The 27,504-nt window shown below is 32.6% G+C and overlaps 1 protein-coding gene and 2 long non-coding RNA genes across 14 annotated transcripts; 2 read left to right on the forward strand and 1 right to left on the reverse strand.

The window, feature by feature from the left end:
* Nucleotides 1-3,234: 3,234 nt before the first annotated feature.
* LOC103829774 (aminodeoxychorismate synthase, chloroplastic) lies at nucleotides 3,235-7,816 on the reverse strand. 4 transcript variants are annotated; one of them, XM_009105472.3, is made up of 15 exons: nucleotides 7,646-7,807; nucleotides 7,522-7,569; nucleotides 7,072-7,400; nucleotides 6,865-6,996; nucleotides 6,714-6,781; nucleotides 6,535-6,599; nucleotides 6,302-6,368; nucleotides 5,934-6,215; nucleotides 5,731-5,857; nucleotides 5,334-5,635; nucleotides 5,184-5,263; nucleotides 4,913-5,015; nucleotides 4,749-4,831; nucleotides 4,054-4,671; nucleotides 3,235-3,985 (listed from the first exon to the last, which is right to left on the reverse strand). In XM_009105472.3, exons 3-15 carry the CDS (start codon nucleotides 7,385-7,387, stop codon nucleotides 3,484-3,486), a joined length of 2,745 nt encoding a protein of 914 aa, XP_009103720.1. In that variant the 5' UTR covers nucleotides 7,388-7,400; nucleotides 7,522-7,569; nucleotides 7,646-7,807; the 3' UTR covers nucleotides 3,235-3,483. The 4 variants fall into 4 exon arrangements, with proteins under 4 accessions (XP_009103720.1, XP_009103721.1, XP_009103719.1 ...); XM_009105473.3 differs by having other exon boundaries at nucleotides 7,522-7,577; nucleotides 7,646-7,795; XM_009105471.3 differs by lacking the exon at nucleotides 7,522-7,569 and having other exon boundaries at nucleotides 7,646-7,816.
* A 273-nt stretch (nucleotides 7,817-8,089) lies between these two features.
* LOC103829775 lies at nucleotides 8,090-16,141 on the forward strand. Its single transcript, XR_004449050.1, has 2 exons — nucleotides 8,090-15,142; nucleotides 15,239-16,141. It is a non-coding gene; the product is annotated as an uncharacterized LOC103829775 (long non-coding RNA).
* A 599-nt stretch (nucleotides 16,142-16,740) lies between these two features.
* Nucleotides 16,741-21,662, forward strand: LOC103829777. Of its 9 annotated transcripts, none has more exons than XR_004449529.1 (7): nucleotides 16,753-17,620; nucleotides 17,716-17,811; nucleotides 17,886-18,097; nucleotides 18,174-18,288; nucleotides 18,365-18,474; nucleotides 18,634-18,832; nucleotides 18,919-21,662. It is a non-coding gene; the product is annotated as an uncharacterized LOC103829777 (long non-coding RNA). The 9 variants fall into 9 exon arrangements; XR_004449534.1 differs by having other exon boundaries at nucleotides 16,753-17,519; XR_004449528.1 differs by having other exon boundaries at nucleotides 16,759-17,620; nucleotides 17,716-17,787.
* Nucleotides 21,663-27,504: the final 5,842 nt, after the last annotated feature.

The raw sequence follows: 27,504 nt of genomic DNA on the forward strand, positions 1-27,504 counted from the left end.
CGGAAGTCAACACTACTAATAGATAGTGTACATATGTTTTGTCTCTGTTACGTATAAACTAATAACACAACAAAAAATGATGGCAAGATACGTACAAAATATTTAAACAGAAAACAAACACCCAAGATATATTATTGTAGTACCTTTGGCGTAGTGATAATTTATTATACTTTGTAGAAGAGTGTGTTTTCTTTTTCAACGTAGATAGAGACGTTTCTATCAAATCACGAGAGAATCTTGGTAATCCTAACTGGACAAAAATAGCAAACTTATCATATAGAAGATGATAAATTACTGCAAGCAAATCATCTATATATATATTCCAAGCGGCTTGGTCATCAGTGACTAAGTGGTAGTTGGATAGGGACTTAGGAAAAAAGGATTGCATTCTGAACTTGTGGTGCTTCCGAGTTCGATTCTACGAACTAAGTCGTCGTTTTGTTTGGGCCATTTAAATTCTTAGGCTTCCGCTCAGATGCTTAATTTGTGGTGCATTTTTGCATGGCTATGATAAAGTGGTATTCAAGATTCAGGAATATGCTAAAACAGTTTTTCCAGATTGAGTTTTTTTTTTTTTTTTTTGAATTGAATGTTAAATTGAATTCAAAGAAAAAATAACCTTGTTACATCAAGTATTACCTTGCTAATTAAATGAAAACCCTATCTCCTTCTACTATAACTAGCTCCCAAAGTAAAATTGAAAAGCTCAAAACCAATAATAAAACAAACTTCAAATTCTGGTACTAAACCAATAGATCATCCCTCCCTCCAAATCTTTATCCTTTCTCCTCTGAATGACAGTGAGCTTGTTTCTCATCCCCTTGTCTATCAACCTTGCCAAAAGATTCACAGGAGAGGGGCTTTCCCCATGTCGCCTTCGATTTCTTTCCCTCCAGATTGTATAAATGGCAAGTTGAAACATGTACTTAATAACAAAAGACTTCACTTTACTCCCCTGCGGCCTTCTCATGATCCTCATTATGCTCTCCCATTGATTTGTATACTCATGTAGCAACACCCCTTCCATCATCTGTTTCCAAATTTGAGCAGAATACTCCATTGTTTCCAAAAGGATCATTGCATAAGACACAAGAGCTGTCCACCAACCCACTCCAATGGCAGATTGAATTTCTCTTGAAACAAAATCATACCTATGTAGAAATGTAGATTTGACCTTCGGCTCAAACAATTTACTTTGTAGTCCGGTAACATGCAATTCAGCTACCGTCTGATATTAGTTGAAAAGTCTAAATTCGTATTAGCATAAATCCACACTATAGAGTTAAATGTGTTTTTATCAAGACCGGTCAAATAGACCGATAGGATGCTCATTCTTAAGAGCAGTTGACATTGAGTCCATAACTTCAGTGTTAAAGAGTTAGTGATCGGATACTCGATCGGTGCTAACCTAACAAAATAGAACTTGGAATAACCAAATTGATTAGACGATGAAGAATCTCAATAGAAGTAGAGAACAAACACACCATAACCATATTTGAATGATAGAACTTTAAATATATTACAGATATCAAATTTTAATTAATTACACTCGATCGAAACTTTTTCTAGAAAGTTATTTTGGTGAACTAAACAAATCAGTACAATCTCTTTTTAACCAATGAAAAAAAAAATAAAGTGCTGATCTTAGTACAATTCTTGGTGCCTTTTGGTGCTTATTGACGTGCCCTTTACACAAACGTAACAAGCAAATAGTGTGAATGGTGACAGCATATGCATTTGTTAGATTTGTCGTAGATCACATTTTTATCACCATCTGTCGTCACCAAAAGTACAACACTTTTTCCAGTACTATTTTAAACCAGAGAGAATCTAGACCTGAATTCTCGGGATTTTATCTCAATCAACAACTGAAGTTAAGCAGATATACCATAATATAACTTCTTGTTCAGAGAAAAGTTTAAAATCAGATGGCTACACACTTTTACCAGTAAACACAAGTTAAGCACATACTCTTATGGAGCATTATTGAATCTTATCTCATGCTCAATCATTATGTCCCCCATCTTCTACTTTCTCCTTCTACCATTCTTGTTTCTTCCCTTTCTTCTTCTTTGCGTTTAGTTTCAATTTCAGTGTAATTACAATCATTGACTATTAATAATATAGTTTGGCGGAACATATGTCTCTATTGGACAATAAAGATCATTACAAAATCTTTTCATGTTCAGGCATGATTTTTCCAAGAACTTATTATCTGTTTATAATAATGTTTTTTATTTAGCACTAAAGAGGAATTACGAACTTAGACAATTAACATCAAACCGCATACAAATGTTTTGAGTTATATTTTCCCTTTATTCATTTCAAACCATTCATTGATTCTTCTTTTTGGGTCAACATAAGCTTTTTATAGAGATAAACTACTCTCCAACCATGGGGGTAAACAAAGCCTAACCGACTAAAAGAACAGCTACTACACTTGCAAAACTGTTAACAAAGTAGGAAATGATAGATGCAACCATAACGTCAATGTTGCTGCAAAGCAGAATGATGCTAAGGTGGATAGAGATCGTAAATGATGCTCCAGTGACCGAGGTCAAACAACAAATGAGTCGGGAAATACAAGCAGGATAACAAGTAGTGATTCAGCATCCATAACAGGGGCGAAAAAGCTCAGAACTATTGAACAATTTGATAAGTCAAACACTATGCCAAAAGATATCAACTGCCATACGCATTCCGCCATTAAGCCACTCAGTTAATAAAGTGTGAAAATGAAACAAATTGTAAATTTAGATAAAGAGTACGAAACAAAGCAACCTATAGAAAAAGACTTATTCTTCGGTTCACCTAGGGTTTACCCAAAGATTTAGGATTAGGATTTAGGGTTTAGTGTTTTGTTGATTGTGTTAAAAATATTTTTTTTTAAAAATTTATCAAAGGGTTTAAATTTAGAGTTTAATGTTTTGTTTATGGTATTAGTTTTTTTTGCAACTACTATTATTTTTATTTATTTATACTTTTTTTTTAATTTTAAAAATGTACTATAATTTGACAATATTTTGTTTTCTTTTTTAAAAGATATCGAATTTGAAATAACTAAATCTTATTGGTTGGTGAACCTACAATCAAATAATTTTCGAAGACATAATTAAAAGTAAAAACTTGTCTCAAAGACATCACCAATCAAATAATTTTCAAATGTAAATCAAATAACTATTTTAAGTTGAACAATATCTTTCACCTATAATTTTTTCACTAAAAAAAATAAAATTCATAAAAAATAGACTTAAACAAAACATAAAATCAAAAACGGCTGAATAAATTGATATCTCCAGCGACAAACAGAGAGAAAGAAAAAAACAACTCCACCCCCAAATCTCTTACAACTATATCTATTTATATTTTTCTACAGATATTTTTTTAAAAGAAGTGTATAAAGCCACAACACGAAAGCAATGTCTTCTTTCCTTTTACATCGGTTATATGCCCCATGGATGAGCAAATTCTCATTACCACTACTTAGCGTCTTTCACTGGAACCACTACAAAACTCAATGACCGCATTAGCAGGAGCTCTAGTCTTAAGAATCATTTCCTCAAACTCATCTTCTGGGTTTGATAACGCAACAATTGCTCCTCCTGCTCCTATCGTAGCTTCATCCTCATGTATCACCACTGTTCTTATCACTATATTCAGATCAAACGTACCATTATACGAGAAATACCCTATTGAACCCGAGTAAAGTCCTCTCGAACAGTTCTCAAGCGAATCAAGAATCTCAACGGATCTTAGTTTTGGAGCACCGGTCATTGACCCGCCAGGGAATGCTGCTCTCACACATTCCACTGGACTAATGTCTGTTTTCTTCAGTCCACGGACGGTGCTCACCATAGTGTGTACCGTTGTGTATGTTTCCACGTCCATGAGTTTAGGCACATGTACTGAGCCAGGCTCACAGACACGGCCGAGATCGTTCCTCAAAAGGTCAACGATCATCAGATTCTCAGCTTGATTCTTCTCACTAATTACACAACAGGGTGTTAAAGACCAAATATTCTAGAACAAAGAGTAGAGTGTTTTGGTGTTTACCTGATTTTCAATTCAAATTTTAATAGTTCATCTTCTTCAGGTGTGGAGCCACGAGCTATTGTACCCTTAATGGGCTTTGCTTCTAGCATCCCATTTCTATCCAGCCGAAGAAACCTTTCAGGAGACGAACAGCACAAAGACAAATTTGAGTTTGAGAAGTTGAGAAAGGCTGCATAAGGTGCTGGGTTCTTCTCTCTCAGGTGGAGATAAAGTCCCAAAGGATCAGTGTTCCCTATTCTCCATCTGTTCTGTGTAGTTAGACAAAGCTCGTAGCTCTCCCCGTCTTTGATATACTGCATACACCTCTCCACATCGTTGATATACTGCTCTCGTGATTTGTCAGGGACAAAACTTGCTTTGCGTTGAGACGAATCTATAGCAGGAAGACTTTGATCCTTCCACTTTCTTGTGGACGAAACACTCATGGTAATGAGCTTCTCTTCAGTATCATTCATGAAAGAGGTCTCTGCAGTGTCCTCTTCGTGGAGAGATAATACATAAACGTCATCAAGTTGATGATCAATGGCGACAACATTATCCGCGAAGAAGAAACATGCATCTGGAGCATTGGATTTGTGCCGATTAATAGGCATTCCACATTCTACTTTAATATCGTATCTGCAATACAAGAAAAGGTAAAATAAACACGCATTCCAGAAGTGTCCTAAGGTGCTTATAAATGATGTAGCACGTACCCAATACAACCTACGTATCCACCACAAAAATCAAAAGGCAACCCTTTGAAGTCCTTCTCATCATAAGAGATAGATGAAAGCTCCTGGTAAAAATACACATTTTAATGATTTTACAGCAGAAATATATCAACTCTATCAAGTAAAAGAAAGTCTTTTCGTCATACCTTACGTAGAAAATCAAGAAAGCCTTCTTCCAAGAATCGTTTCTCAGTAGAACCGTGAGCATCTTCAATCAGAAGGTGTCCAGCATGTTTAGATGTTATCTCGCTGAAAGTCATAAAAGTTCATTGTGAGGGGGTTATTAATGCAGCCATGTCAACATAGTCCCGTAACGACTAGGAAAAATTTTGCAGGCGGAAGGGTTATGGCGCTCAAGTAAAAAAAGAGCATAAACCTTTACGCCGATAGAAGAAAGAGTAGGTCATGCGTTAAAACCTTTGATCAGATAAACTAAATGTCAATTGCTTCCAGAGGGATCCGCCTTTGCCGCCCATGAAAGAAAATCGCCCTCTAGCCTGGGAACAATGTAATTGTGAAGAACATTCCTTAGAATCAAGTAGATCATTTCAGGAGAAGACTACCAACCTTGTCACTAGAAGAAGTATCCAGCCAAAAAGCATCGTTCCCTCTATTCTTGCCATATAATTCCATGAATATATTTCTTGCTCCACCAACTTTATGTACAAGACGTTCCAGCTTCTTCCATTTTAACCTCAGCAGTTGTGAATGAGGTTTGGCGTATGCTAAATCCACCAGATTGAATACGTCTACACCATTTTTCTTGGCAGTAGAGAGAGAGTTACTATTATAGCTCGAACCGTTTCCCGTATTTCTAGTTCTGGAAAGTTCTTTCAGCAATTGACAGGCACTAGGCACCTGCATGTTTGCTAAAAAAATATTTATTATTCAGGAGAAGCTCTAAGACAGTTAACTTATAGAGTAAAATATTACTAATGAAACAAATAAGCTTTAGAGAGCTCACCAGTCTCATTAATCATTCTTCGACGCAAGGATGGAGATTTGTAGCGACTCCAATAATCCACAGTCACATTTTTGAAATTCTTGAATATTTGGCTTCCATAAGTGGTAGCAATACTCTCTGGATGAAACTAAACGCATAATGCATATCAGAGACAGTAGAACAACGAAGGAAACTAAGTCTAAACATGATCATAAACATCAAACCTGCAAACCATAATGAGGAAAAGTAGAATGCATGATGCCCATAAGAATGTGTCTATCTTGTTTTCCATCAACATGGGGCGAAGGCCAATAACTTTGCTCCTCCAACGTTTCCAGAGCAGAGTTGACAGATCCGTTCCCCAATGGGCTCAAAGAGGTATTCACAGGAGTAGAGAACTTCTTCTCAGAGAAAGAGCCTGTGTCATCATAAACCGTCCAAGCTATTGGTATGAGTTCCTTTGGCAGCGATTCCTTATCTATAATCAGTGAATGGTATCGAACAACCTGCAGAGAAACCCAAACACAAAAAAATTGAAATTTTTATCTAGAGAGAACAATGAATGTTTCATGTAAGAAGTAGATGGACCTGCCTTGAAATCAGAGTTTCTCCCGGATGGAATATCAGAAAACAATATGTTACCATCATGTTCAATCCCACTACATGAAGTAGATGAAAATGGTGAGTAGCATATTCAGAAGACACTGAGAAATGGAGCAGAAACGACCAAATATCAACAATTTTAGAATTGTTTCAGCTGACATAAATTCATTTCAAGAAAATAAGACACATAAAGAGCATTAAAGATTCATGTATACTCGATACCTTAACCGTCCATGGACTGGTTCCGGGGCATGCACCACATGAGCTCCATGAACATAACCTAGTGCCTGTCAAAGCATGTTGGTTCACAGATACTCATTTTCATGACGATGCAAGAACTATACCGGAAAAGATCAGATACATTAGCAAGTATTGTCATCATTAAGAAGTTAATAGTGTACCTGGTGCCCAAGGCAAACGCCTAGAATCGGAATATCACGACACTCAAGCAAAAGGCGAAGACATATTCCTGCAGAGACAGAGTCACGGTCAAGATGAGACAAAACACAGGTGGGAAAGCAAAAAAAAACTCAATAAAAGCTAGGTAGGTACCTATATCAGCTGGGCACATGGGAGAACCAGGTCCAGGCGATATAACAATATTATCGAAAGCAGCGTCTTCATATAAGTAACGGTAAGCTTCTTCCCACGTCCACTCATCGTTCCGAATCACCACAGGAGGCACTACAAAGAATCCAAACACAAAAGTTCAAAAATACAAAATCTATGTATAGACAGAGTGACAAATAAAGAAGGTACCTCCATTAATAGTACTGAGTGCCTGATATATATTAAATGTGTAGCTATCGTAATTATCAATCAACAAAGTCCTCACAAAGCCAAGCCTCTCCACAGGCTCTCTCCTCGGTACACTCTTCTTAGCAATCGACGAAGAATCCTCCACGAAAACCTTCTTCGTACCACAACGAGGTATCTTAAAGTGTTTTTTCTTCTTCCAAGTCTCATCAAACCTAACCGGTTCACGAGATAAGAACCGGTTTGCGACGGGAGATCTCATAACACAGTCGCTTGGACATGCAAGCTCTGAGGAGGTAGAGGATAACGAGAAGTTCATGTTCAAATAGCTCCTGAAAGAGGAGGAAAGCAACAGTGATGGATCTGAGAGTGTGAAATCAACAAACTCGAAAGGTTCCATTTCTGTAAACATATCAATCAGTCTCTAACGGAACGGGAAGATTCGAATCTTACACGATATATCTAGGCTAATACGATCAATCTCTCAAGCTCGATTCCTCTCTAACGATCTATGAAACCGTCAACACAAAACATCTAGATAAGGATAATGGGAGGAAGGAGGCTTGAGGGAGCTTACGTTTGGAAACGAACGCGGGAGATTAGAGAGATTCGAGAAGCAACGCGAATCGAATAGATAAGAATGATGATGGAAGAAGCCTGCTCGTTCGCTCGCTCGCTGGATGGAGAGGAATGAGATTGAATGAATGGTGCACAGAACGAGGAAGAGAAACAAAAAAAAAGGGTGGTGGAAGCTTTTTATAACCTTTTCAATTATTAACAAAACGAAAGTGCTACATTTTTTTTCATGTTTACATTAATGGTTTGGGTAGAAATTTAAAAATGTGAAATTTAAGATTCTAATAAGTATATAAATTAAATAATTTTTTAAAAAATATTTTCAAAAAGAAACTTTGAAAAACATAAAAGAAAAATTTCAGAAAAAAGTTTATAAAAAAGTTCGAATTTAAAAAAGTATAATTAGAAAACATATTTTTTAAAAATTTAAATAATTATTTATTATATATAATAAGTGTATAAGAGTTTTTTATCACTTAATGAAGAATTTATTTTTGAAAATGTCTATTTATTGGTGGTAAAATGAATAATGTTACCAAAAAAATGGTAAACATGAAAATTTTCCTTGATTTTAAATAACTAGACATTGGTTTCAATTGGAAAAATTGTTTAAAATACATTTGGTGATCACTTTTCAAAAATACACTTAATCAAAAAACATGTAACATTTGAATTTAGAAATTAATGATTATTATTTAGGGATTTGGAAATTTATTGGATGAGAATATGTTTATAAACTTCTATAAACATTTATAAATTATTTAGGAAAGTTAATTTAATATTTTTATCACAAATTTAAAGTATTTATGAAAATAATTATCTTTTAAAATTAAATTTGAAAATTAGTGTCAAAACTTGTGATAAAAGTGAAATTATCCCTTTTAATAATTTTATATTCACTATACTAAAATAAAATTTATATTTTTCTTCTCAAGATTGTATTTAGGGAGTTTGAAGTAATTTATACTAAAATGACATACTGTTATTCAAACATAATTTTCTTGACAAATACTGTTATTCAAACATAACTTTCTTAAGAAAATTAAAGTCACGAACTTATTATTTGATAAACATTTTTATAATATTGAAATCTTTAAGTTCTAAATTTTATGATTCTAGTCACTTTACAGTGTTTCAAGGTAAAGTTAGAATTCTCTCATTCTAGTTTTAAGAACTAAAAATCACATTCTCATAACGTTTAAAATTCATTGCAGATTTGGTATGTCAAATCGAAAAACATTTCACTTTCAGAAAAGTTAGGCGACGGACAATTCAATTTCTCAGACGAGGAAGTTGACCACTTGGTCGACCCAGTGAAGACACTTTTCCCCATATGCTTAGATTAAGAGGGGCAAGAGCCACTCCCCGATCTTATAAACTCAAAAACAAAATTTAAAAACGTAAAATTTCTTTTTACTTAGTATTTACAAAATAATATTACAGAAATTTTGTAATGAGAAAAAAGTAAATAAATATAAAATATTTTTGGGGTGTTTTCTTCGATATAATTTATTATATATCTAACTTATTACATATAATTATACATATATATATATATATATCGGAAAAAATTTCATGTTTACCACTTTTATAGTACCATTATTCATTTTTACCACTATTAAAGAAACATTTTCAAAAATGTTTTTTCATTAAATGGTAAAAAATTCTTGTACCATTGTTTTCTATATATAGTAAATAATTAAAAAAAAATAAAAATAAATAATTATTAAAAAATAATAATTTTTGTAAGTTTCTGAATTATACTTTTTTAAATTCGATTTTCTATTAAAAATTGATTTTTTTTCAAAATTTCTTTTTGAAAATCAAAAATTATGTTTGAAACTATTTTTAATTTTTATATATTTTAAAGTATTTTTTTTTTTTTGGTAAAATGTTAAGCTTACCATTTTCTGAAGAAGGATACAATGTTGTTGTTGAACAACTTATTACAAGGGAGAGAAACGAAAAGAAAGGAAACAGAGCAATACAAAACAAACAGAAGAAGCTAAATGAAACTAAGGCGGGAAGAGACGGGGGATGGAAAAGTAGAGCTGCAGCAGCGAGACAGTCCCATCAGGCGGAGGTGGAGGTAGAGAAAGGAGGCGATCCCTCATTGAACGATCAACCACCTTGGCGATTGCAGCTACGGTAGAGGAAGAATCCCGGAAGATACGATGGTTCCTTTCTCTCCAGATGCTGTAAACGATGGCCTGCAGCAAAAGCTTTAAAACTGTCCCAGCACCCGAGCGTGAAGTGATGCGGGGGAGATTCATAATATCAGCCACAGAAGCAAAAGCAAGTGGAGGAGTGGGAAACATCCAACCAGCAAAGTGAGACCAAATTGCAGTTGAGAAGGTGCAGGTAAAAAACAGATGATCATGAGTTTCTGAATCCAACGAACAGAGGGGGCACACAGGAGGAACCAGCAGACCCCATGAGATGAGCCTATCTCTTGTGGGGAGTCTAGACAGGAGAGCCATCCAAGAAACAAAGGAGTACCGGGGAATCTCCTCTTTGAACCAGACCATTTTATTCCAAGAAACCAGAGGGGAGGGCTCTCTTATAATATTCCATGTAGCCTTTGAAGAAAACTTGGGAAGAAAAGAGCAAGCACCACTCCGCCAAAGGAAAGAATCCTGGCCGCGCACAGGGGACGGTGGTTGCATTGTAGAGAGAACCACCTGCAAGGTTTCCGCTTCATCAGACCTAGCCGGAGGCAGGGTCCAAAGGCCATTGGGCGCAGCTACACAGACAGAGGCGTCAAGAGGGATCCGCAGATCTCTCGTACCCCGATTGCCAAACACAGAGATTAATGGACCAAGGTCAGTCCACCAATCAAACCAGAAACTGACAGACCTCTCATCACCTACATTACATCTCATCATCTTATGTAGCTCTGGCTTGAGCTTTAACATTTGGTTGACCGTAGATGAGAAAGAAGTAGAAGTTGAAGCAGTCCAAAAGGTCTGACCTGTGAAGACATTTTCTTTAAGCCATGCAACCCATAACGAACCAGATTCCGAAAAAAAATTCCAGACCCGCTTGAGTTGGAAAACAAATTGAAACTCTTCGAGCCTTCTAATTCCCAATCCCCCCTCCTTCTTTGGCTTACATATGCTTTCCCAGCTAACTCTAGCACCCAAATTGAAACTCTTCCAGCCTTCTATTTTAAAGTATTTATTTATATATTTATTAGAATCCTGAATTTTACATTCTAAAAACTTTACACCACACCTCAACTTTAAACCCTAAGTTTATATTAGTTAACCATAAGGATATAAATGTATTTTACTCTTTATTAAAATTAAGAGTAAAAATGATGAGCAAATTAGTTCAATATACTAAAAAAAGTGCGATACTGTACAATGGGGAAAAAAATGGTAATGATGAAGGGAAAAAATTGAGGGAAAATAAGGTATGGAGTGCAAATAGGGTAGATTTTGTGTGTAGAGAGTACAAATTCTCAAAAATGATTAGTGTAAATATGAAAAAATAATATTTTAAACGTGGTATTTGTGGAATTTTTCTACCATTAATTATTAAAAAAAATGAGGGGACACACCGCTTGTACTCCACCGGGGTGCCACCGACGCGGTATCCACGCAGAACCGGCAAAGGGGACGTATCTAAGAGATTGCAATACACATTGTAAAAGTGGATTTTTAACATCGGGGAGAGTTTTGATACGGGACACATTAAAGAATTCGTTAAAAGGTAATTAACCAATGCTTATATCGCGTCTACGGTACTTGTCATGAGAAATGATACACAAACACAGTCCAATTAAAGCATGTACGTCCGATAAGAAAGTGAACTGAGGTTACTGAGCTCTTATGAAGACATCATTTGACATTTATCAAACGTTAATGTAGAAAAAAACCGTTACAAAAGATGGGTCAACAACTCAACATGTTATAAATTCTACCACTGAAACACAAATTACATAGCGTGTTATAGCCATATATACATCACTATGTGAAATGACATGGTATTTTAGAACCGTAATATCACGATTAAAAATCTATGAAAATAATAATATGAAAAATTGAAAATAATGATAAGAAACGCGAATTAAAACAAAATTTTGAAAACATATTCAAAATTAGACTAAACAAGAAACAGAAATTTGGTATTTCTCCTTAATTAAATATAAAAACATTTTGTAATATCAGATGGTTTCTGCGGAATTTTTGAATTATGATAAATCATGTGAAATTATTTTGCAACACGTAAAAGAAAGTATATGAAAAAAAAATTAGGTTCGGCCCATGGCACAGGTAGGGTACGCCATTACTTACGAAGCCAAATTTTTATTTTTTGTTTAGCTTAAGATTTTTTTCTATTCATAACACTAAGAAGGTATTATTTTGAATAGGATCTTAAGTGAATTTCACTAAAAATGGGCAGGTACTGAAAGGATTGCTTATTCTGTTTTTCTGATTTTGGGTGATGTTAATGAAAAAGGTGAATGTTTTATATATATGGAATGGTTGCTATTTTATTTGGAAAATTGCCACAAATATCATCTATACTATACTAAAAGTTAAATAAGCTTAATAGGGAGAGTGTCCACGTATGCAAAAATATTCAGACCAATCACACTATTGTATTGTGCCATGTCAGCGTTCTTCAGTCTAACCAACAGACGATATTGTTTTTCTTTTTGATGACCTTTCCGATTTCTCATTCTTAACAGTTTATCTATTTTTTTTTTCATTAACTTCGCCCATGAATCCTCTTCGACTCCTCTTTCTCTGCTCTCTCTATATCTAGCGATGAAAAAACCCTATCAATCTCCGCCGGAAATTAAGATCCACTGATTAATCAAAAAAAAAAAAAATTAAGATCCACTGAATGCGGCTTGCTTTAGTCGATCTCAGCAAAGTACGAGAATGTCGAGAACTATACTAAAAGTTAAATAAGCTTAATAGGGAGAGTGTCCACGTATGCAAAAATATTCAGACCAATCACACTATTGTATTGTGCCATGTCAGCGTTCTTCAGTCTAACCAACAGACGATATTGTTTTTCTTTTTGATGACCTTTCCGATTTCTCATTCTTAACAGTTTATCTATTTTTTTTCATTAACTTCGCCCATGAATCCTCTTCGACTCCTCTTTCTCTGCCCTCTCTATATCTAGCGATGAAAAAACCCTATCAATCTCCGCCGGAAATTAAGATCCACTGATTAATCAAAAAAAAAAAAAATTAAGATCCACTGAATGCGGCTTGCTTTAGTCGATCTCAGCAAAGTACGAGAATGTCGAGAAAACTCCTTCTTGATCAGTCTTCGGAAATCGTTTCTCAGCAGGTATGGTTAATCCCTCAAAGAAGTTGGCCCTAAGAGTGATTTGTAACATAAAGTGTTCATATTTTGTTTCGTGTCGGATGCATGGTGATGTTAATTTTATTTGGCTGTGTGTGGTGATGCTGATTTTGAGTTTGGCATGAACCAACACGTATGCCTTTCATATATTCATCTCTGCACTTCATCAGATTCCTTCTTTTTTTTTATTAATTCCAGCAACTTAGCTTCTACTACTTCCCTAATGATTTCATTGTCCATTCAAAATATTTATTTGGAAAATTGCCACAAATATCATCTATACTATACTAAAAGTTAAATAAGCTTAATAGGGAGAGTGTCCACGTATGCAAAAATATTCAGACCAATCACACTATTGTATTGTGCCATGTCAGCGTTCTTCAGTCTAACCAACAGACGATATTGTTTTTCTTTTTGATGACCTTTCCGATTTCTCATTCTTAACAGTTTATCTATTTTTTTTCATTAACTTCGCCCATGAATCCTCTTCGACTCCTCTTTCTCTGCTCTCTCTATATCTAGCGATGAAAAAACCCTATCAATCTCCGCCGGAAATTAAGATCCACTGATTAATCAAAAAAAAAAAAAAATTAAGATCCACTGAATGCGGCTTGCTTTAGTCGATCTCAGCAAAGTACGAGAATGTCGAGAAAACTCCTTCTGGATCAGTCTTCGGAAATCGTTTCTCAGCAGGTATGGTTAATCCCTCAAAGAAGTTGGCCCTAAGAGTGATTTGTAACATAAAGTGTTCATATTTTGTTTCGTGTCGGATGCATGGTGATGTTAATTTTATTTGGCTGTGTGTGGTGATGCTGATTTTGAGTTTGGCATGAACCAACACGTATGCCTTTCATATATTCATCTCTGCACTTCATCAGATTCCTTCTTTTTTTTTATTAATTCCAGCAACTTAGCTTCTACTACTTCCCTAATGATTTCATTGTCCATTCAAAATATTTTTTCCTTTCAGCTATGTGATGGATGTGGCATGTTATTTAGAGAATTGTCCAGATTTGTATTGGAAAGATGCATCTGCAGCCACAAGGGTCTGACAGATTCCATTTACCCACATGGAAACCAGAGCTACGTACATAGAGGTCTCTAAAACTAAATTAATTATTTCATTGACTCAAGTTTTTCAACTTTTCTCTGATTATATATAGTGTTATCCAGTCTCTTTTTTGCCATCTTTCATCACTCTCTCTCTCTCTCTGTTTTCGCAGCTTGCTCAACAAAAGGGAAAATGCAGTTGTAAATACATTTCTGGTGGTATATTCAAGGTACTTATTCATCTTGACTAAGACTAAATCTTCTCAGTGAGTTGCTCTGTTTTTATAGATTTGAGAAGTTCTGATTTTTTTTTTTCAATCTTTGTTCTTTGGCTGAATCTATTGTTCAGACGTTGTGTGTGAAATGCGCTTCTTTCTCTGTTTGTAGTTTATTTTCATGTTTTTTTTGGGTTTATGTATATATATACAAACATGTATGAGTCAGACATTACAAATTCTTGATGTTTCACTTCAAGTCAGAATCTCACTATTGTATTGTGGGATATGTTGAATATGACATGGAGGCTGATCTAGACTCCTGGTTAAGAGATCTGTCAGTTTCAACAACAAGACTCTAGAGCCCACGATCTTAGGATTTTGTGGTAAAATGGTTGTTGAGAAATCCATTCCCTTCAAATGGATGCAACCGGAGAGAATGATCTCGCTCTGAGTTACACATTGTTGAGATTTTTAGATAAATTTCAGTTCTTGATCTGAGGAACCCCAAACGAAGCTGCTCTTAAGTTACATAAATTTTACAAAAGATTTGGTACCAGGTGAAAGCTCGCAGGCTGTGCAGTGCTCGTCGAGCAAAGGTGTTACCTGTTAGTGTTTTGATCTCAAAACTTCTGGTGTTATTGTGTTGTCGTGATCTTATGTTGTATGATAAATCCCCTTTGTTTCAATCACAGGCAGAAACTCTTAGACTTTGGTGAGGTAAAGATAAGTTATATATCATTCTTTGATATCAAGAAACATGAAACCGTGAATTCCAGGTGGGATCTCGAGCTTGGACAAGAGCAGATGAGGTTGGTAAAGGTTTGTGACCTTTGACATCGGTATGGACATAACCTTCATTTTTACTATAAGTTGCTCCACTTCCAGAGTAGAGACCTTCTACTGGTAATTACTTCTCACAGGCTCCTTTTCCCCCATTTATGTCAAAAGGTTTGTGCCAATCAAAAATAAACTTAGATGTGTTTGATTGAAATGTTACAGGTTTGATATTGGCAAGGAGAAAGAAGTAAAACTTGTGAAGAAGTGTCTCGGTTGAAACTTCAACATTAATTAAGTACCTTGGTCTGGTTAGTATCTATTTCTTTTTGTTGACATGATTATGCTTTGTGTATATGGAAAGGCAAGCTTCTGAGGTTTTTCTGAAAGACGGGAAATTCTTTTACAAGAACAGTGGAGATATGCTTCAAACTTCTTCTATGAAAGATAGTGATCCACAAAAATTTTGGTGCTCAGCACATCAAAAGTGTTATATGTTCGGAAGAAGGGGAAGTTTTAACAGTTAAGCTTCTTAGCTGGAGGAGCTAATGTTGCTGCATGAAGAATTGTTGTTTAAAATGGTGTTCTTACGGCTGTTTGGCCATTGTCCATGCTTGGTAGCAATTTTTAATTTTAGTATAGTAGATCATATAAAAATATAGATTGAAATTAACTGTGTTGTGAGTATTGTTTTATAGCTAATAAGAAAACTGTGAAAATTTAATTTCAAAAAGCTTCAGAAATAAATGAGTATTACAGAAGTTTTTAAAGTAATATATAAGAAAAGTTCACAATATCTTATGCAAAATATTTTGTTGAGAATATTTTTTAAGAAGTCACGAAAAGATTAATTTGAAATTTATTAAAATACAAATTAACAATAAAACTATGTATTTATAATATATAATATAAAATCTGGTGTGTGGCATCGAGAAAAAAATCATAATCAGATAAATAAGTATTTAGATTAAACACAAATAAGTGTTTGAGAACTTTAAACTAATTTTCAATCACTTAAATTCAACAAAAACTATTTTTTAAAAAAATTAACCATTATCTAAATATTCCAATATAAATATTTTTGTCTGAAGGGGTTAATTACTCAAAACTCAACTCTAAACCCTAAACCGTTAATCATAAACTTTTTTTTTTTTGAAAATACAAACGCTAAACCCAAAACCATCAATCCTAAATCCTTTTTTCTTTAAATATGAACCATAAATCCTGAAACATCAACTTGAAACCCTATACCCCGAAACATCAACTCTAGACCCTAAACCTTAAACTTCAACTCTAAACCCTAAACCATCAACACTAAACCTTAAACTATCAACACTTTACCCTAAAAAGTAAACTCTAAACCCTAAAAAATTAACCCTAAACCCTAAAACATCAACTCTAAACCCTAAACCTTCAACTCTAAACCTTAAACTCAAAACCCTAAATCCTAAACCCTAGGGTTTAGATTTGAAGGTTTAGGGGTTTAGGGTTTAGGGTTTAAATTTAGGGTTTAGAGTTGATGATTTAGGGTTTAGATCTGAAGGTTTAGAGTTTAGGATTTAGAGTTGACGTTTCGGGATTTAGGTTTTAGAGTTGATGTTTCATGGTTTAGGGTTTAGAGTTGATGATTTAGGGTTTAAAGTTGATGTTTTAAGTTTAGATTTTGAGTTTAGGATTTACTTTTAGGGTTTAGAGTTGATGTTTTAGGGTTTAAATTTGAAGGTTTAGGATTTAGGGTTTAGAGTTGATGTTTCGGGGTTTAGAGTTTAGAGTTGATGTTTCATGGTTTAAGGTTTAGAGTTGATGATTTAGGGTTCAGAGTTGATGTTTTAAGTTTAGATTAGTTAATCATATATTTTTTTTGTCAAAGTTAATCAAAAGGTTATAAATGTCTTTTATCTTTCATTAAATATGAGGGTAAAATTGGTTAGTGTAAACATGAAAAGTAGTACTTTGAAAATTGTATTTTTGACAATTTCCCAAGATTTTAGCTGAAACTTAAAAATATTAACTATTCATCACTTTTTGTTAATCTATACTATATTAAAAGGGTTATATGAGCATCAGAGAGGATGTCCACGTCAGACAATAAAATCAGCCAATAGGAAAACAGCTCTCCGCCACGTCAGATAGGCAATGACAAATCTAACTTTTTCCAAAATGAATCCCGGCCCCTTTCTCTTCGTCTTCTCCGTCTCTCGACATTCCTAGATCCAGATTTTGTTTCTCCTTTTCTTTTCTCATTCTCTTCCTTTACTTCATAGTTGATAGTACTTTCTGATTTGTGTTGAGAGTAAGCAACGCGGCAAGAGATGTGGAGGTGAAGTGTGCCATGGAAGACGACGGTGGCTTAAGATCGTTGAGGTGTAGCCGAGCACAGCGACGTCGGACCTGAAGATAGTGGACCATAGCCATCTATCCCACCGACCACCGTCATCTCTATCTCTCTCTTAATTCAACGGCGGAGGAGGATAAGTATTAAATCCCGGTATGAAAGATACTACAGGTATGAAAGATTGTCCGTTTTATCTAAAAACTGTTCGGTTCGGTTATGGTAGACATGGCATTTACAATCAACTGTCCTACTCATTCCCCACCGATTGTAAGGTGCAGTTTTTAGATTTATGTTTTTTTATCAAGTTTGAGAGTGATTAGCCATGTCCATTTCAGTGGGGTTAAACGTTTTTTATTTTGATTATCAGGCCAGAACTTTTGATTGGAGATTTGATAAGAGAACTCAGAAGCTACACGACAGAAAGTCAAGATATATGCCAGTGAATATGTTAACTAAACTGAATGTGATTTTATGTTTATACTTTCTTGAATTCATTTTAGGTTTGGTTTAACGTTGTCTTCGTATTTTGATTCTCAGGCTAGAACAATGGATTTGAGGGCGAGCAGATCCACATGGATATCAAGATCCAAATCAGAAGCCAAAGATTCAGGCGAATAAAGATAAGTAGAGATGTGAGAGACGTGACCAACAGCTTCTCGAACAAAATCCAAAAAGACCACATAATTTCGCAGAGGAGAAGCTACAGTAGAGAAGATATGTGGTCAGATCTCTGTTGGTCGAAACATTGGGTACGTTTTCTTCTGTGTTTAGTGCTTAGTTGATCGCCACCTGTCTCTGTCTCATTAGTAGATTTTTATTTGACAGTACCACTAGAGTTCTGAGATCTGGTTGCAAGATTAACTTCCTTAGGAGGAGGAGGCAGAGATTAGCCTCACTCGAGAAGAATAGAAAGAAGCTTGCTCCTGCCCCCAACAAACCGGTTAAGATTTCATTAAAAACCCTTAGTGACCGAGATTAGTTTCTGTCAAAATGCTTGAATCATTTTTTGCTTGCAGGACACGTTTTTGATTGCTCCTGGAGTTAGCGTCCTGGCCGGGACGCTTTCTGCTGCTGAAATTGCCTCTGTCATTAACAAGTATGGATCTCCTCGCCCTAGAATGGAAAGGTAAGACTAGAAGAAAACAAAAAAAAAATTGCTTTGATCAGAACGAAAAAAAACATCAAGGTTAGAGTTTTTAACAAAGAGCATCTAGAAATGCAAAGTTAAGAGCTATTGAAGACTTAAGGAAGGCTAAACTGAGAGCTCGAACTTTTGATGAAGCAGCAGATGGAGGAGAACGGAAGTCTTTGCAGTAGCCAAATGGTCGAGCGCTCCTCAAAAATATTTTAGAGATGCAGTGATCGAGATGATCATAGAGAATGGTATCAACCACCAGGAAGAACTCAAAGAGGTTCTCATTTGTTATCTCAGATTCAACACCGACGAATATCATGTCGACATGAACATCAATATGTTTCAGCAGGTGCAGATTGATTTAATTTTCATTAATTTTGCCGTAGAATAGTCATATATCCCTATATATAAATGTGTGTCTGTGTGTTGAATCAGATGTTTAAGACATGGGAAAAAATTATGGAGGAAAGACTAAGGGGGAAACAAAATGATACTTATAGCAAACTTGGGAGTGAAGAAACTGGTGTCTCAGTGGAAAAGGTGAAAGCGAAGTGGTGGGGGAAGTTAAGGAGTACTAGGTATTAATGGCCTGTTTCTTTTCTCGAGATGCAGATCTTTTTTTCAAAACACGTTTAGTGTCATTTGAGGTTTTGGTTTTGTTGCTGAGAAGGTTCCATGGCATTAAAATTGAGTTATGTTTCTCATGGCCATCCAAATCGTATATAAAATTTAGTAAATAATTTTTATTAAATTTGCATCTGTGATGTCAGAGGATACAAAAACATGTGGCTGGCCAGCGTTGTGGATTATTTTTGTTATCTGGAAAAAAAGGACATGGATTTTCAAATCAGAAATCAGTTTTTTAAGACTTTAACCATCATATTTTACAACTAAATTTGAATTTTTATTTTTCCAGAAATTCCAAAATTTTATGTATAAGGCCACATAAACTCAAGAATACACGATTCATTAAATAATTACTTTTACGTTCAAATAAAATAAGTTGTTTTAGTGAATATTTTATATTGACATTTTCCTCTTTTCTGCTATATGACATATTCATGTTAAACACAACAACATTAGGTGGTTAGTGAAATTCAACAATCAGAAAAAGATTTTCAATAAACAAGTATCATCAGATAAAATTTAAATTTTATAGTTGATTTGGTTACGAAGATAGAAAAACCCTTCAAAAACATATTTCTATGAAAGATTTTGTTCATGCAAAATGGTCAATGCTACATATATTACATTATTTACATTTTAAATGTATAAAATATATATCAAAATAATTTATATAAATGGCTTGCAAGTATTAAAAATGAGAAAATAAAAGATTCCAATTAGCCGAAATAAAGCAGTACTAAATACATATGAAGAACTCGACCATAAAACAGTTTTACCTTTTCAATTTGTAAATAGTAAAAAAAATTCTCAAAACAAAAAATATATAATCTCATATTTTTATAATTATATTTTCTAAATCTACTTAAACTTATACATACATATACAACTAATTGGTTGGCTAGCTATACGCTAAATGTCCTCTAACTGTTAATAATGATTAGAATGTACCAAAATTTGAATATTTAAATAGAAATCTAAAGAGAACAATAAATAAACTAATTATTGGAAAACTAAACAAATCCATAAAAATAAAGATAATAAACTAGGGTCAGTGGCTACAGTCAATAGTTTAAATCAAGTGGCTATAGTCAATAGTTTAAATCTCAAATTTTTATTTTGCCATGAAAAACAAATTATTTAACTAATTTATTAATAATAAATTAGGACTTTGGACAAAAATTAAGAAAAAATAATTAAATAGCAATTACTATTTATAAAAGAAAGTTTTGGCTATTAAAAAAAAATTAAATCTAAAAAATTACATTGCGAAGATTTTCTTTAATTGTTACCTCCAGTCTATTATGTATATATTATTAGATTTCCATCTTTATTTATAATATTATACCAATTAAATTTGTGTAAAGGTCAATTTAGGTTAGATCATTACCAATTGATGCATTTGGCTTCTCGCTATACTACCTCCATCATAAACTGCTTAATATTTAACTTTAAGAGTCTAAAATAATAATCGAAGTATGTTTATACTCTAACATACATACGATATTGCAAGGTTGTGTATTTTATACACAATACTAATGACAAATATATCTGCATGTGTAATGCACATAATCAATCCAAAGTACTTTATGTAGTATCTAAGCATGAAATCGTTTATAATGAAATCTTCCACAGGTTTCACAGTATTATAATAAACACTTATTTACAAAATAATAAATACCAAACACATTTTAAAATTGAACTATCATATTAAAACAAATAAATGATATAATATAGCACATAATAAAAGTACTCTATTTTAAACTTTTCTATGTTTAAGTTATACTCCCTCTATTTCAAAATTATCAATGTTTTGGATAACAAAAAAAGTTTTAAAAGATATTTATTTTTTTACATTCTCAATGTATTTTTACTAGGTTATAATTGTAAATTGTAAATTGTAAACTTCGAAATAAGCAAATTGTGATTACTGAATTTTGACCGGTTAAAAATTATAGAAAATAGTTAATCACAAAGAATAATATATTTATAATCAATATATAAGATAAGTTTTTATATGTATGAAAATTTAAAACTTACATCTTTTAAACATTAATCTATAAACAAACAAACCGCGCGTAGCGCGGTAAAATCTCTAGTTTTAATAATAAATAAACAACAAAGAGTGAGAGGTTGTTCTGTGGATTTTGTTTTTGGTTTTACTTTAGAAAATAATCTGTGAATTGTTTTTTTTTGCTTTAATTGTTTTGTTATATATTTATTTTCAAAGCACTGAATTAAATCTTTAGAAAAGTTGATTTTGAAAACTAATATATTATTTTTTAAAAAAATTATACTGTATCTTTAATTTTAAAAGCTAAATTATGATTGTTTAAAAAAAAAACAGATTTATAGAAAAAGTGAATGTCTAAAACATTTACCACCATTACCAATCAATCTCTGAGTTTATTCATTTCAAATTCGTTGGACAACATAATAAATTAATTTGCGTATTATTACTTATATTTTTGGTAGTCAATTTTGAAATAATATATATACATGCTTTTATAAAAAATAAACAAGCTAAAATTAATTAATAATTATAAGAAGAAATTTACCCGGGCATAGCCCGGGCAAAGACCCTAGTATTCATAGTAACATTTTTTTATGTTTATACGAACCACTTTACATTGACTAAAAGTGAAGGGTAAAAGTCATTTATACCCTTATGATTAACTAATCTAGATTTGGGTTTAGAGTTGAATGGTGGATATAGTTTTTGGAACGTGAAATTTAAGATTCTAATAAATATATAAATAAATACTTTAAAAAAGATTTAAAAAGTTTTAAAAATAATATTCGATTTTCGAAAAGAAATTTTGAAAAAAAAATTCAAAAAAAGTTCAAAAAAGAAATTTATAAAAGTTTGAATTTGAAAAGTACAATTCGAAAACAAAAAAAAAAATATTTATTTTTATTTTTTTATTTATTTATTTTATATATATAGAAAACAATGGTATAAGAGCCTTTTGCCATTTAATGAATAATGTATTTTTTAAAATATCCATTTAGTGGTGATAAAGATATATATATATATATATATATATATATATATTTATAAACAACAAGTATTCATTAGCTCTTTATAAAAAAGAAAGAAAATCTGTAGAACTCAATTTATATTCACATTTGTACACTTTTTCAGTTCGTTACATGTATATGGTTAGAAACACCAAAATACACAAAGAATTTGTAATAGAGATTAACCAAATTGAAAAGAATATTTATGCATAACATACGATAACCAAAAAAAGAAGGTTAATTAGGGTTTAAAATTAGTAAAAATGATCAGGCAATACTCCCCAAGATTCTGATTCAGAGTATGCTCTCATCCACCAAAAAATGTAATGACTATCAGAAACGAAATAGTTTTCTTTTTTTTTAAGTCCAGCGACTTTTATCCTAAAAAAGAAAGAAGAATAGGAACGAAACAAGGATATTTATTTTGTTAGATTTTGGAAAAAAAAATAGAATTTCTATCATGAATAATAAACTAAACATCCTTTTTCGTAGTTAAAAACCACGATGGGCTGAAATACCTACTTTTATTTTTACAAGGAATGCTTTATTAAAAGATTAAATTATTACTCAACAAATAGAAATTAAAAGTTGTAAAGGATGAGATGAATTTAGAAGCGCGTTTTTTTAGACTTTTGAGCAGACATAATTCTATTGGTATAATTCGGGACCCCATATATATTTTTATTTAATCCATTTTAGAACACATTATATCCATCTAAATAATACTAATCTGGTCCTTATATTTATTTATGGCCCCTGAGGAGCCGTATAAGGCAAAGACTTCATGCACGGTTTTGTAATAGCGATGAGAATAGTAATTTTATCACCGACTATGATTATCTAACAGTTTAAATACAGTTAATATAGTTGAGGCATTATATCGCAGGAGGAATCAATTACAACAGTCCCTCATTAACCATTCCACCATGGAGAAGAGCACACCCTCAGAGATGAAGTTAACCTGAAGATGCGTGAGTTTTTCTCTTTCCACAAGCAGGAGCAATAAAGAATAACTTGCACAAGAAGTTTCAAGATAGTTCTGAGACTTGAAGATGAAGAGAACCTTTGTTGCTCAAGCAACTGAGAGATTGACGTAATCGTTTTGTGGAGATGAGGAAATAAACTGGCCACGAAAATGAGACCGCAAAGCATAAGTGTACACAATGTGCTGATATAAATATAATCAAACCAAGCAAAACAGGAGTCCGAGACAAATTCTATAGGTTTCCGACGAAGACTGGCGAATACTCCACCAAAACAGGATACCATACTGCGATTGAGCAGAAACAGAGCCTAGCGCCTTTGGTACCAAGCCAGATGACCTGCGACTGGATGAATTATTTCTTACTTTCTTTAGACAATTCTATAACTTATGATTTCAACTTCTGGAACGTACCTATTCCGCCTAAATAGAAAGTATTCTTATGGAAAATTATCAATGGCGTCCTACCCTTCGATACTAATTTAGAAGCCAGAGGCCACTTGTCTAACATGATGTGCACACATTGTGGAATGCAAGAGACTGCTACGCATTTGTTCCTGACCTGCTGTTTCACAACCTCGATTTGGAACTCAGCTCCTATCCTAACATATCCAATATCGGCAATGCGGCAGACTTCACCTTATCCCTCAAGACAGCAAGGAAGCTAATGCTTGGCCCTTTGTTCCCATGGATCGTTTGGAACATCTGGATCACCATGAATCTTAAGCTCTTTGAAAACAGGGTTTTTACCCCCAAAACAATCCCTCGCAGAGGCAGTAATGGATGCACGTGAATGGCGAGACACACAACTATCTCCAATCACTCCACCCGACGAAACTCTCCAGCAATGCAACCCCCTCCATCAACCCCTCATGCCGACACCATCACCATCAACACAGACGCTGCGTGGGTAAAGGAATAGCGGGACTGGCTTGGATCTTCTCGGACTCTACAGAGAACTGTTCTTCAAGGAGCAACAGTGGAAAGGAACGTCATCTCTGCACTTCAGGCAGAAGGACTAGTGATTAGAGAAGCCTTACTTCACGCCCAAGCTAACGGATACTCCAACTGAACATCATCATCAAGTCAGACCAGGCCCGGCCCTGGGGTAAAGTCCATAAAGCAAAGGCTTTAGGCGCCAAAAATTGAACATATTTTAAAGGCGCCAAATTATTTTTGTAGTTTCACCTTAGGCTAGTGGTTCTTAGCTTGTCCACATGATTATCAGGGCACGAGTTCGAATCCGACGTCTTGCTCCCTTTTTTATAATAATATTTTGTCCTTTTATATTATTCTGTTTCATTCTAGATTTATTCATTAATACAAATAGGAACATTTATTTAATCTAACAACTACAGTTTCTTTATTTATACATGTTATATTAAAAAGTGTGAGATTAATTAAACAAAACCTAATTATTTATTTTGCTGTATTAATAACAATTACATTTACTTTCTTCACGTCTCTTTGTGTATTTCTTATTCTTGCTCTAATAGCTAAAGAAACTATAGCAATTAAAAACTCAAATGATCAATTCTTCATATTATAAGTTTGTTTTAATTTGATATTCATCTGAATAGCTGCATATGTCATGTAAGTTTTTTTTTCCTCTCTTTCTTTTATAGGTTTCTGTAGCTTTTTTTTAAATGACATTCTAACAAACATAAATTATTGTAATATTTTCATATTCGATGCTGAAAAATAATTTTCCAAAAAAAACATGAAATATTTTTTTTCATATTTTCTTTCTTTTAAAAATTTAATTTTAATAATATAATAATATTTTTATTACTTATTTTAAAAATATAGAAAAAATAATATATTTAAATGGCATATTTTTTAAATACGCTTTAGGCACCTGATAAGTCCGAACCGGCACTGAGTCAGACGCTCAGGTTTTTACTCGAGCTATCAACAAACGGGAATCAATCAAAGAAACTTTTTGAAACTCTTCATGATATCCAAAATTTAGCTTGTGACCTCGTTGTATTTTCTTTATGTTATGTACCTCTAAGAAAAACTCAGCAGCTGATGCTTTGGCAAAATGTGCCTTGCGAAACTGCAATATCACCATGTAACACCTAACTTTTATTATTAATGCATTAGACGTCCAAAAAAAGCTTTATGATTAGAATTTCTATAATCTATATTTCATCATGTACACATATCATACAATGTGTTTATGTAATTATTATCAATGCATCGTTTTCTGATTATACATGTAAAGCAAAAAGAAAAAAAGATGTTATATATGAATATTTATTTGTATCTGTATATTTTATTTTATTTCTAAAATATTTAATGCATGTTATATGAGTACAAATACAGTCATAGTTAATAGTCAACAAAAGACAACCCAGTGTTATATGAGTTTATTTGTCTTTAGTGAAAAACACTAAATCATATATTTATTTAATGTATTTTATAAGTAATTTAAGTTAAACTATATGAAAGTGGCACTGCACAGAATTCTTGATATGATTTCATAAACTATGAGAAAAGCTATTATCCCTTTTGGAAAACGGTAAGTATTATGTGATATAGGAATCTTAGTTTTGTGTGATTATTAGACCGAGAGCCCAAATCCACTAACGCTCACGGGTTAATTAATCTTCTGATTTTTGATCAATTATAACTCAATGAATTTAACCAAAAGAAATCCAATTAGATTTTGACATGGACGACCAATTGTCAGCCTTAGAACATCTCCAATGGCTTACTCTATTTTTTATTCTAAAATAGAGTAACTCTATAATAGAGTTTGAGTTTGTTCCATAGTACTCTATTTTAGAGTAGAAAATAGAATAATCAACAAAAAAAACAAATTACTCTATATTTGGAGTAAACCTATTTTCACTCTATTACAAAGTGAGAAATAGAATACTATTGGAGCATTTTTTATTTTAAATTCTATTTTAGAGTGAAAAATAGAGTGGAGTTGGAGATGCTCTAAGGGCATCTCCAATGTAACACTAAAATTTACTTTATATTTCACTCTAAAATAGAGTAACTCTATTATAGAGTTGAATTTGCTTCAATGGTTCACTCTATAATAGAGTTACTCTATAATAGAGTGAAATATAGAGTAATCTTATTTTTTCACTCTATATTTGGAGTAAAAAAACAAGATTACTCTATATTCCACTCTATTATAGAGTAACTCTATTATAGAGTGAACCATTGGAGCAAATCCAACTCTATAATAGAGTTACTCTATTTTAGAATGAAATATAGAGTAAATTTTAGTGTAGCATTGTAGATGGTCTAACCATTTGACAGCTATAACCAAAATTAAGCAGTTAAGAAATGGTCGTCATATCAGTTGTCAAACGGAATAAATCATATCTTCTTGGTATACTAGGCATAATTAGATTCATAACCACCGATAACAAAATTCTTAGATAATCAATAAAACTAAGGTTATAGTAAAGTAATAAATCAAAATCACTAAATGTTTTCTACATTCATGTTTTCCGAAAAAATTAACTAACAAAAAAATTAGCTTTTGGAAGAAAATATAACATGGATTTGTTTCTTTCACGATGCCATATTCTTAGCCGCATAATCAACATATAAGCAACTGTTATTTTATATTCTATTAAAATAGAAGTCATGATTTTTTTCATATGTGATTTTTTTTATTATGAATCATTTAAAAAAATGTATTTTATTAAAACGAATACCACATAAAATCTTTGAACTACTTTAATCATAATATATTTTGATATCTTTTTATTTTAAATATAAAAATATAAATTTAAAAAATCTAACAAATCTGTTTGAAAATATTTTAACAAGATCTTATTTTTCAAAAATTATATGTAAATATTTTCACTAATTTTGTAATTAGTTTTTAAATATTACTATACATTAATATATTTAGTTATCATTTATAAAATAAAAAGTAAAATTATATCCCATTTTTATCTATTATATAATTATAATCAATTGTATTAAAAGAAAATTATTATATGGAGCTAAATATGGTAAAATTATATAATTTATTTTCATAATTATAGATATTTATGTTCAAAAATATAATATGTTGGTAACACGGGTTAAGATTAGCAAACTATATAATTATAAATATTTATGTTCAATTATCGTTTATAAAATGAATAAATTCTATCCTATTTTTATCGATTTTATATTCATAATCAAAAATGTTAAAATAAAATTATTATATTGAATTAAACATCATAAATTTTACTTTCATAAATGTAAATACTCATATTAAAAATATAATACGATGACAAAACGACTTAACATTAATAAACTATATATTACATGTATAAAATTAAGATTTTTCTATATACAATAATATATTATCTAAAATGAATAAAATTATAAAAAAAAATGCCGAAAAAATCTATCTTTGAAAGGCGGGTCATAAT

This window comes from Brassica rapa, chromosome A07 (genome assembly GCF_000309985.2).
Source record: "Brassica rapa cultivar Chiifu-401-42 chromosome A07, CAAS_Brap_v3.01, whole genome shotgun sequence".
Taxonomy (NCBI): Eukaryota; Viridiplantae; Streptophyta; class Magnoliopsida; order Brassicales; family Brassicaceae; genus Brassica; species Brassica rapa.

Excerpts from the sequence above, each read along its gene's own strand:
- LOC103829774 (XM_009105471.3), bottom strand. The coding sequence starts at position 7,387 with ATGAACTTCTCGTTATCCTCTACCTCCTCAGAGCTTGCATGTCCAAGC. Across the intron at positions 5,636-5,730 it reads AAGAATGATTAATGAGACTG|CAAACATGCAGGTGCCTAGT; the intron begins GTGAGCTCTCTA and ends ATATTTTTTTAG. Across the intron at positions 3,986-4,053 it reads AAATTTGAATTGAAAATCAG|TGAGAAGAATCAAGCTGAGA; the intron begins GTAAACACCAAA and ends TTGTGTAATTAG.